The 11,655-nt window shown below is 47.1% G+C and overlaps 1 protein-coding gene across 1 annotated transcript; it reads left to right on the top strand.

Annotated features, from left to right (window-relative positions):
* Window positions 1–538: 538 nt before the first annotated feature.
* Window positions 539–1,039, top strand: LOC120695252. The gene has a single exon (XM_039978544.1). The coding sequence runs from the start codon at window positions 539–541 to the stop codon at window positions 1,037–1,039; it is 501 nt and encodes a 166-aa protein (XP_039834478.1).
* The last annotated feature ends 10,616 nt before the right edge of the window (window positions 1,040–11,655 follow it).

The following is an 11,655-nucleotide window of genomic DNA, read 5'->3' as shown; positions in this document are numbered from 1 at the left end:
CGACCGCGCCGAGTCATCCAAGGCCTGCGAGCGCAAGTGCAGCCCCGACAACACCGTCACCGTCGCTGATCGACCTCAGCAGTGCATCTGCCTCAACTAAGAGGAGCTCGACAGGCTCCTTGATGCCAAATGTCCCTGGCACAAGGACGCCAACCACACGGCGTGTGAGTGCCACACCCTCTCCAACAGCATCGCCATAGAAGAGCCCAAGCACCCCATGCTGGACGACCGCGATAGGCCGGGTAGCTCCAGAAGCTCCCGCTGCCGCAGCCACAGAAATTGCTCGTCTAGGCGAGACGATGACCATGAGCAATGCAACAGATTAGCCGGCACCTTCCAGGAGGAGGAACGGGTGGTCAACTTCGTCTTCAAAGGCTCCAGTGCACCATACTGCCGGCACAGGATCAAACTCCACAACCACGATGTCAACTCGGTGTTCAGGCACCCGGTTGAACCCCTCCTCTAGTCGGAGATCCCGATCACCTTCGACCGACGTGACCACTGGGTACATCTCCCCAGGCTGGGTGCTTACCCCCTTATGGTGAACCCTGTGATCCGCCAGATCTGTCTGGCCAGGGTGCTCATCAATGGCAGCAACACCCTGAATATCATCTTCGCCAAGACATTGGAGGACATGGGCTTCGACATGACCAAGCTGGTCCCCTCTGCCCAGGCTTTCTATGGCATCATCCTGGGTGCCGGTTCGACTCCGTTCGGCAAGGTCACCCTCCCCATCACCTTCGGCACTCGGGACAACTACAGAACCGAGTCCATCATCTACGAGGTGGCGTCATTTGAGACTTCCTACCACACCATACTTGGGAGACCAGCTCTCACCAAGTTCATGGAAATTCCAAATCAAATGTATCTTCTCCTAAAGATGCCGGCTCCGAACGGAGTCCTCTCCATCCAAGGTGACATCCAGATGTCTCACTCCTGTGAGACAAAGAACATCAACATCGCCGAAGCCATGGAGAGGACGACCAACCAAGCTCTAGTCGCTCTGGCGTCAAAGGACCTCATGAAGGATCAACTCTAGATACCTACCAACGATTCGACGTCTGGGTCCCAGCTGCACCCGAATAGCCAGACGAAAGCCTTCGTCCTTAGGGACGAGCAGCCTGACAAGACCGCCTTGATCGGGATCGAGCTCAGTTCTGCATAGGAACTCATGCTTACATCCTTCCTCCATGCCAACTAGGACATCTTAGCATGGTAGCCCTCCGACATGTCAGGCATTCTGAGGGAGGAGGCTGAGAACTCCTTGGATCTCAACAAAAAGGCACGGCCCATCAAGCAACGGCTACGTCGCTTCGCTCAAGATCGGAAGGAGACTATTAGGGTAGAGGTAACCCGGCTCCTAGCCGTTGGTTTTATCTCAGAAGTCACATATCCAGAATGGCTGGCAAACCCAGTCCTTGCACCTAGTGCCGTAGGCTTCCCGCACTGTGCGGGGTCTGGGGCAAACCCAGTCCTTGTAAAAAAGAAAAATAGTGAATGGAGAATGTGTGTCGGCTATACAGATCTCAACAAACACTGCCCTAAAGGTCCCTTCCCCCTTGCGCGTATTGACCAAGTTGTTGACTCAACAGCCAGGTGTGCGCTCCTCTCTTTTCCTGACTGCTACTCAGGTTACCATCAGATTGCCTTGAAGAAGTTGGATTAAGAGAAGACCTCCTTCATCATGCCCTTCGGGGCGTATTGCTACAACACCATGACGTTCGGCCTCAAGAATGCGGGTGCTACATACCAGAAGGCCATTCAGAAATGCCTCTAGGGGCAGATCGGGCGCAACGCTGAGGCCTTCGTAGATGACGTCATCATCAAAACAAGGTCCAATGATCAGTTCATTGCCGACCTCGCTGAAACATTTGAAAATCTCAGGAGATACAAATGGAAATTAAATCCCACCAAGTGCGTGTTTGGCGTCCCATCCGAGAAACTACTCGGCTTCATCATAAGTAGCTGGGGCATCGAGGCCAACCCGACCAAGATCAACGCTATCAAGTTCATGAAGCCACCTAGGTGCAAGAAGGATCTGATGAAGTTTACAGGGTGCATGGATGCATTGAGCCAGTTCATCAGTCGGCTCGGCGACAAAGGCCTACCCTTCTTCAAACTTCTTAGGAAGTCCGATAAGTTCGAGTGGAACAAGGAAGCTGCTATAGCTTTCCAACAGCTCAAAGATTTCCTCACTACTCCACCCGTCCTCATGTTGGCATTTCTTAGCACACTCACTAGGAATGGTTAGTCCCCAGCAACGGCGCCAGAAATGCTTGTTGGCATTTCTTAGCGCAATCACTAGGAATGGTTAGTTCCCAGCAATGGCACCAAGAAACGCCGGGACGGCCGCCCCACAGCGGTGATGCCATGGGACGGCGTGCGGTATGTCTTAACGATTACAGAAGGATCTGCAAGCGCATGGATATACCATTGTAGCATTTCACCTGAAAGTATTCAGGGTATCATTATTTATATTTTCCCAAGGGATGGCTATGGTGTGTAAAGATGTTTACTAGATACATAACCATAACAATTATGAGATAAGGTGTAAACTGCTGATCATACAGGGTTAAGTGATAATAAATTTAATTGAGGGCAATGTGACACACACAGATCAGCCAACTCTCATGAATAAAGAATAAACAAATACACCTAAGGTTAGTGGGAGCATAGGCAAACAAGATCCAAGTATACTATTCATGCTAGCAGGGAAGTTATGTTAGTCACATGCCTAAAGATGCAGGTGCCGGAAAATTAGGTACATTGGGGAGAATGACCCATACTAGAGAACGTCCAGTCCGTTTCATCTTTACATGAACTCCTACACGATACCCGAACGTCGGGGAGTATGCTAGCCAAGAAGCAGCTTCCCGGCGAACCGACAGGGCTGTCACCACCTGCGGTCTACCCCAGTCACACCGTGGAGCACCGTCATATCCGAGGGATCCTGCAAACCCGGGCTCCATGCCCGCATACGAGGTCACTACCCTAGCGCCCCCGGTTCCTCCACCCTTCGGATGGACAAGTAAGACGCTAAAGCAAGCCCGAAAGCACAACAAACCGATATTCTTATCCGGATCATCTAGTCTAAGCAGGCAACTAATACAACTTGAATAAGAACAGAACTTGGCTAGGCAGGCTAAGAACATAGCAAGATAACCAAGAACGAGCTCTTTGTGAATAGCATAACAAAAGTTAGAATACAAAGCCATACCAGAGGCCGAGGATTGCTCGCCGACCCTGAGACGACTGGATTCGCTAAGGAATTGAAGAACTAGCCTAGCTCCACTACCCTAAGGAGTGCAAGTCACAATGAGAGTGTGAGAGAGAGAGGCTTCTCCAAGTGGTGTGTGTTTGAGAGAGTGGTGAGAGGCTCCTCTTATAGTGCTTGAGGTCAGTTCCCGCCATGTCTTTACATGGAAACATCTATAACCGACCTCTAGAGGATAAGAGCTAATCTCCCACCAAAATGCATCTAGGCAGGATGCGGGGGGGGGGGGGGAGGAGGGGGGTTCTGCCGAACCACTAGTTCGGCCGGTCGCACCTTGCCGCCTCTAGCCACCGTCCTTCTCTGGGAGACTGCCTAGTGGGCCCTGATGTCAGATAGTCGGTGCCAGGCTTGGTTGGTCGGTTTGGTCTGTCAGGTGGGACTCTTTTGCTCTTGCTATGCAAGACGCGATATTCTGTGACTTCGCCTGTGTATTCTTCGTGTTTTCTTCTTATTCCAGACTTGTGCTCCTGAAATCAATAATTCTCCAAAAACAACTATGGAGCTAGGTTAGTGATACAAATATGTGAGTAAGAGGCATTATTTTTCTAATCTTGTGAGTATAGTTGACGGTCATATTTTGCACTTAACGACCATAAAAAACACCCCCAAGCTAGCCTTTTGCTCGTCCTAAGAAAAACTTGGCTGATGTTTGTTGATCAGGAGTTGCTACAATGTTGCATTTCCAACTTATACTTTAGGCACAACTGAATGCTTCTTATCTTAATTTTGAATAAGTTGGCCTTTTGTCCTTACCTCTTACCTTTACTCCTGTGGGGCTTTTAGCTTCACCTCATCTTTGGCGGTTGAGAGTCAGAACGGCATCATAGAGTGATTGTATTTCTCCCCTTAGTTCAATCGTCAATCTGGAGTTTTTGTTAAGTTTTTCAAAAGAATTTTATAAAGTTCCTCAGATGATCTCTCGGATCGCTCGATGTGTATAATTCCTTTCCAAGGATTTTTATTGAGCCTTTCTTCCTCACCCTATCTATAATAGTTGTTTTTGGTGGAGCTATAGGTATGGAGGATTTGAAGCCATACTTGCTTCTCATATTTTGTTAAGTCAAAGACCGGATCCAAAGGAGGAACAAGTCATAAACCTTGATCAAGATGTGCAAGTGTGTGGATATTTTTGGTGGATGGTGTATGAACTCCTTAGTATGAACCATCTCTCTTTCTTTCTTTTGGATAGGGGCTATCTCTTCTCTTTTTTTTGACATTCCGAAACATGTGGCATACCTTCTTTGGGTATACTTCTTTTATTTTCTTCTCTCTTTTTTTTTTGACATGCCGAGGCATGTGGCATACCTTCTTTGGGTATGCATATTTTATTTCTTTTCTTTTAGCATAGCCCCATATCCTTGATGCAATTTTTTTTAGAGATAGGTGTCATACATAAGCATGGAGTTTTTATTTTGTGGATGGATAAGTGGAGTGCTTGCTCCTAGTGTAGAACCATAGCATATGGTGTGAACGTGTATGTGATTTTGATCATGGCAGTATGAAATGAATCTCACTAAGGGTCACAACAATTTGACAAAGCTCAATGAGATAGCAAGTTGCATATATGGATGGTTTACAATGAGATCAACATATGGCTTTGGATAGGAATTGCAAATCATCGAGGAACTTTATTATATTTTTGGTGTTTTCAAAATTAAATACTCCAGATATCAAGCATCACATAGGAAAACATCATAGCAACTCTAATTTACCATATCATAGCTCACAACAACTTAGATTTGGATCATGCTCTTGCTACCCACAAGTTTCAAGTTTTAAGGTTTGAACTTATAGCCAATAAACCCAAAACTAGGCGGAGCACAAAGTTGTAACTAAGCATATGAAGGAAATTAACAGAGCAACTATTTATCATTTCAACAAGGAAAACTCACACCACGCTTACTACACATATTAAAGCAAGGAAAATATTTTTGATTTTTCTAAGTTTTGCAAATTTTTATTTGGTTTTAGTTATGCAAATTTTTATTTGGTTTCATGCAATATTTTGAAAGCAGTAAAGACAGAGTTTGATACAAGTTACCTCTCGTGGGGGTCCTCCCCCAAGCTTCAGGCTCACTGTTGTTGGTTGGGGTTAAACCCAGCCCAACGGTAGTAGGCCCTCCACTCCTCCTGGGTCTGCTGCTGTTGTCACTCTAAGTTGTGGATCCTCTCGCCTGTGTGTCGCTGCCAGTTCTGTGTTGGCTCGATGTGATGGCCTAGCGACTCGTCGATATTGGTGGTACGCACGTTCAGCTTGCCTATCTGCCGAGTCAGAGTGGCGAAACCTCTGGACGAGGCTGAACGTTTGGTGGAGATCGGGGGTCCACTGGAACTGGAGCTGGTGGACCGGCACCCTGGGGCCTGCCGTGCCCACTCCTCTGTACTTGCGCTGTGCCATGACGAACCACCCGCCTCATGGTGGTATGAGTCTGAGTATGCTGAGGCGGTGATGTCATTTCTTCCCTTCTGGTCCTGCTCCGTGTCATCCTACCAGGTAAACCAGAAACACTATGCCTATGGCCCCCTTCCCGTCGAACGAGAGGGATGGTTAGCAAACGACAATTATACAAATATGGAATTCCACATTGGGCAGCGAAATCTCATTTGTATAGCCTATGAAGAAGAAAATCAAAGAGTCATTCTGGTCTCTCTTGAGTGTGTGACCTTAAATCAAATAAGACTCGTCGATATACGCGCGGTCACTATGGAAGAACCAGTTTGAATTACACTAGTTTGAGTGCACTAAACACCTAAACGCACCTCAACCAGTATAATCGTTGGTCCTTCGGGTAACATCCCGATATAGCCACTAAATATCGGATCGTAACACAAGTATACATCCCGCACTAAGGCGAGTTAGAGATACAACAATCCACAATATTTTACATCACATAGATAAAGGTGTAATTTACATCAGATTTGGAGCTAGAAAGTTAAAGAACTTTAAAGAGGTTTTACAGAAACTAAGTGTAAAAGAGAAGTTCTGCAGTGGAAAGGTAAAACACAATATTACACAATCGCCGTAGGATAGATGTCATGATAAGCCCAAATATGGCATCATTCAGCAAAGTCATTGCTGGTCGAAGATGGTTCCCATTCCATAAACCAGCCAGTAGGTAAAACATTGGGCCAAGTTAAACTAGTGTTTGAGTCTTCTAAAGTTATTCCTGAAAACAAGGTCACAAGCAAGACTGAGTATACTAATACTCAGCAAGACTGACCCATCTAAGGGTATAACATAGCCCTTTAACTAGACATGCAAGGCTTGTGAAGGCTCTGGATCTTCTTTTGCTGAAAAGCAACAAAGACTAGATCCTTAATTTCAAGTTTTAGCTTTCAGATTCTAGTTGGATTAACCATTCTAGATTTGCACCTGTCTATACAAGCATGGTAGAGAAAATTATTTGCATCCAACAAGATTGAGAATCATCTTGGTTCCACTTCTTACTCTATGTGTCAAAGAGATTAAGCAGTCTCAATATCCATGAGAGGTAGAACAGTTCGAACCGAATTTCAATCCTTGCAAGGTAAACCTAACACACACGCTTGGAGCATTGACGAGTCACTCCTAAGCAACCATTAGCTTTTCATTCCGGTTTGTGGGTCAGAGCCACTCTCCCCGACTATAGGGCACCAACCTTGTCCCTCATAGTCGTAGTGTAGCGCTACATTGTTTAACAGGGCACCAACCTCATCCCACATCCATTTTATTCATCCTATCCCTAAGAGAGAGTGGGGTAAAGTCCACTTGCCGGGCCGATTGGTTACTAGGCTTGCCGCGTACCATATTTACGGCATGTGGCTAGTACTTTCAAATGCTTAATCAACACTACCACACACTGCGGCCTTATCCATTTATCAACACAGACGGATTCCAATATGAAGCTTGTAACTAAATCCATCCATGATCCTTATAGTGATTGCAGAAAGTAAACAATCAACTCCTATAAGCTCGCGAGTGACAGGCAATCACTCGACTTTTACCGGTCCTATTAGCATAGCATCTATTCAGACTCTGTTTCTAGTGTTCAAACAATAGGTACCTAAGATTATGCATCTAAGGTTTTCATTCAACTCCAATAACTTAAATGCACAAGTAAATAATAACTATAAGTTGCATAATTTAAAATAATAGGATTATCCACCGGGGCTTGCCTTTATTGGTGTTTATAAAGTCAGTAGGTCTTGGTTCTTCTGAGTCGGAGTTCAGGACTTTAGTTAATTCTGCAGCGATGACTTGGGCTTCAGAAGAATTATTCCCATCTGGTTCCTGAATGAGTTCGTAGGTTCCATCTGCTAACGGGTTGATTTCTATATGAAATGCAATATTTGGAATTTAGTGAAGTGCTTGAGTATAGCTTTCCTTCACTAAAAAGTTGAAAACCAATAAAGTAAACATTTAAGATTAGTCTTAAAAGTTTTACTTTACTGGGCAATGGTTTATAGAGTAAAAAGTAATACAAAGAATTCCATGAAAAAGGGGTTTTTATTTTAACCAAAAAGGATTTTTATTTCAATAAAAAGAAAGTTTGAAATAACCTTTTAAAGATATAAACAAAACATAGAGAAGAAACTTTTAAAAGCATGAGTTAAAGTCCACTAATGGTTTTGAAAATATTTTGCAAGGCTTGACATGTTTTAAAGCATACATGGTTCAAGGTTCATTTAAAACTTGGCTCTAGAACAAAGGATACAAAAGAAAAGAGCTAAATCTAATCCTATATTTAAAATTAAATACACAAAGATTCAGTAAAACTTCATAACAACAAATTTGTAGAGCTAATTACAAGGAAAAAAACAAAATTGGTTTGGCATTTTTCTGATTTTTCTACATTTTTCTAGGAATTTTTGAAGTTCACTGAAAAAGAATAAAAGGGAAAAGAATTTTTTGCAAAGGAGACCCTAGAAAGATTGCAATTCCTTGCAATTAGGTCCTTGGCCGGGGTTTGAGAAGGGGAGGGGGAAGGTGGCCGGATTCCGGCGAGGATGCTCGCTGGCGGCGAGGGATGAGCGGCCAGAGAGCAAGAGGGGGCTATGGCGCACCTTTTGGTGTGCTTGGGTGCTGGGAACAGTGGCTGGAGGAGCTCGTCAGTGGGTGAGCAGAGCACGGCGGCGGAGGCCGACGGCGATGGCGGCGCTTCGGTGAGGGGTTGGCAAGGGAAGGGGCTGGGGAGCTTTGCGAGGTTACGGCGAAGCATGCTAGAGGGTTGAGAGGGTCGGGGAGGGCCTGAGGTGGTGGGTCCACGGCGGCGGGGCTCGTCGGAGTAGAGGAATGGGTGCAACGATGAGGGATGCCGGAGTAGGAGGTGGACAGGGCTATTTATAGCCCGAAGGGGAGGAGATGAACAAGAGAGAGCGTTCCTGGAGAAGATAGGTACGTCAAAGGGATGAATCCGACGGCCTCCAATATATGCCCCCCTGCCTTTTTGGTGAGTTATGCAAGCCAAAAAGCAAGTACCTAAACATGCTCTAAGAATACAGAATTAGAAATCCAGCACTTGCCCAAAAATAATGCTAAGGGCGATATCCAAATACCGGACATCTTCATCTTCAAGCGTCTTGCCAAACACTTGGGTAATATTTTTGAAGATAACCTTGACAATCTTATATGGACCTTCCCAACCCAGCGACCACTTGCCAAATTTACTGCTCTTTGTCCCAAGAGGCAGAATTGTCTTCCAAACTAGCTCACCAACCTGAAAAGATTTAGTGCCTTACCATTTTGTTGTAAGCTCTAGCCACCCGAAGCTTGTCATTTTCAATTTCCTTCAAAGCTTGCAACCGCTTGTCGCTTACTTCATCAATATTGTCCATCATCAAGTTATGATAATCAACAACGAAAAGGTCATTTTGTTTAGCCAATCTATAAGCGTCCAGATTTACCTCAATGGGTAAAACGGCCTCTTGACCATAAACAAGCTCAAAAGGAGTAAATTTGGTAGCACCATGCTTAGATATGCGATGAGCCCATAATGCTTCGGATAGAACCTCATGCCATCTCCTAGGATTTTCTTCTATCTTTTTCTTGATGAGCCTTATCAAAATCTTATTACTATACTCGGCCTGTCCATTGGCCTGAGCATAATATGGAGATGAATTGAGTATTTTAATTTTGTAAGATTCGGCAAATTCTCGTACCTCCTTTGAAATAAACGATGAACCTAGATCCGTTGTCAAAGTTTGAGGAATACCGAATCTATGAATAATATGCTCCGTAATGAACTCAATTACCTCTCTATGTGTCATATTCTTCAAAGGTACCGCTTTGGTCCATTTAGTAAAATAATCTGTCACCACCAACACAAAGCGATGCCCCTTTGAAGAAGGAGGGTTAATGTAACACCCTAATTTAAATTTCAGCTTTTATTAATAAATTTAATTGGCTTTATTTAATTTTCTAGGATTTAATTTGCTTAGCCTTGCATTTATAATTTATTTTCGCTTCATAAAGTAATTAAAATTTATCTTAGGTTCAACTTGTTTGTGAATTCATGCTGGTGCATAATTTATTTTTGATTGAGTGTGGTTCGAATTCAAATTCAAATTTGAATTCAAACAAGTTTAGTTTGGTTTGAATTAGAAATAGAAAAGGAAAGGAAAAAGAGGAGACAGAAAAAGAAGAGAACCAATCCAGCCCAAAAAAAAACCCAAACCAGTCCGGCCCAACCCCTTCCACACGGGCCCAACTTTCCCTCTCCCTCTCCTTTCCCCGCGGCCCAGCAGCCCAGCCCGCTCACCCATCCCTTTTTCCCCGCTCAGCCCAGCAAATCGCCCAGTCGGCCCGCGGCCTTCCCCTTCCCCGCACGCGACCCACGTCCTCCCGCACCAGCCCAAGCGCCTCGGCCCACTCCGCGCGCGCACCCGCTGACGCCGCTCGCGCGTCGCCTGCTGGCCCAGGCCCACACAGCGGCGCCACTCACCCCGTGCCTTCCCTCCTTTTTCTGTCACTGGCAGCCCGGTCCCACAGGACAGACTCGTCCCCTACCTTCCTTCATGATCTCGCTGACGATGTCCCTCTGCTCCGCGTGGCCCGATCCGCGACCCCGCTGCCCCGTGGGTCACCACAGCTCTGCAGGGCCTACCGGCCAGCCTCACCCGAGCGTCTCCCCTTCTAGAAGCTTCCCCACCCGAGACAGGAAATCGCGCCGAGAGGTTGCGCGATCTGCTTCCTCTGCGCAAGTCACGGCCGTGATCTCGCTGCGCCTTCCCCTGGGCACGCCTGCCCCGGGATCCCCGCCTTCCTTCTTAAAACGCACCTGCCATCTCCCTGCTCCCCATCCCCCATACCATAGCTGCCACCACAACCCCAGCGTCCATGCCCCGTCTTGCCGCCGATCAGAGCCGCTGTCCCGCCACGGCCACGCCGCATCGCCATGCCCCAGCCCCTGCAGACCCCCGCTGCACCTTCACATAGCTGCGCAGACCTCCCTGGTGGATCCAGAAGCCTTGAGCGTCGCTACATCGACCCTGCCCCGTGCTCAGCGCCGTACACCGCCGCCAGAATTCGACGCCGAGCCCTCGACGAGCGTAAACACCACCTCCCCGTCCTTTTTTGCTATTTAATTTGGCCGTGGCGCACCCTAGGTGCCCAGGCACCGCACGCCGGTGAACTCCGCCGTGTAGAGCCGCCGCGCCACGGTGAGCTCCCCCCTTCACTGCGCGTATAGCCCTATAAAGCGCACCGAAGGGTGTGCCTTGCCTTGCTCATGTTCCACGAGCCCTGTGCACCCGTTTTCCCGCACTGGGATGGCCTAAACCCCCCTGCGCCGGCGAGCGCCGCCACCAAGAGCCGCCACCGCCGTTGAACCCGCCGCTCCAATCATCCCCGAACCCGGCTCAACCCTCTGGTGGATTACGCGTGATGCGTGGTACCCTCTAGACCCAAACACAAGTTGATTTAGCCCTTGGAGAGCTGGAAACGTGAACTCCGGCGAGCCTCCGGTGAGGTCTCGCCGCGGAGCCCTGCTTCCGGCGACCCACGCCGCCGCAACTCCTCACGCCCCCCCTCTCAACCGTCGGATCAGGATCCTGCGGCCCAGATCCGGTCGGCCCGAAGTCAAATAAACTAGAAAACGGTCAGCGCCCGCCACTTTGCTAAAGAGCCTCTCAGCTTCTTCAAAATCAACCCGCGGTCCAAGCCTGTTTAAAAGAAATTCCAGTTAAGTCCTGTTTTATTCATCTAGACCCCTGCTCTTTTCCCTTTTAGAACCCGCAGTCCAGCCCTGTCAGTTTTGCACGTTAGCCCCTAGATCTATACGTTAATTATGTATAGGTCCATGGTTTTTGCAGAAAACCCGCAGAAACTCTGTTTTTGTTACAGTTAAGTCCCTGGATCTTGTTTTAGGCCTAGTTTTCGCGTTTTAACTCCATTTTAGGCGTTC

The sequence above is a fragment of the Panicum virgatum genome, chromosome 2K (genome assembly GCF_016808335.1).
Source record: "Panicum virgatum strain AP13 chromosome 2K, P.virgatum_v5, whole genome shotgun sequence".
In the NCBI taxonomy this organism is placed as follows: domain Eukaryota; kingdom Viridiplantae; phylum Streptophyta; class Magnoliopsida; order Poales; family Poaceae; genus Panicum; species Panicum virgatum.
Note: the sequence above shows the minus strand (reverse complement) of the source record. Positions and strands in the feature narration are given on the sequence as shown.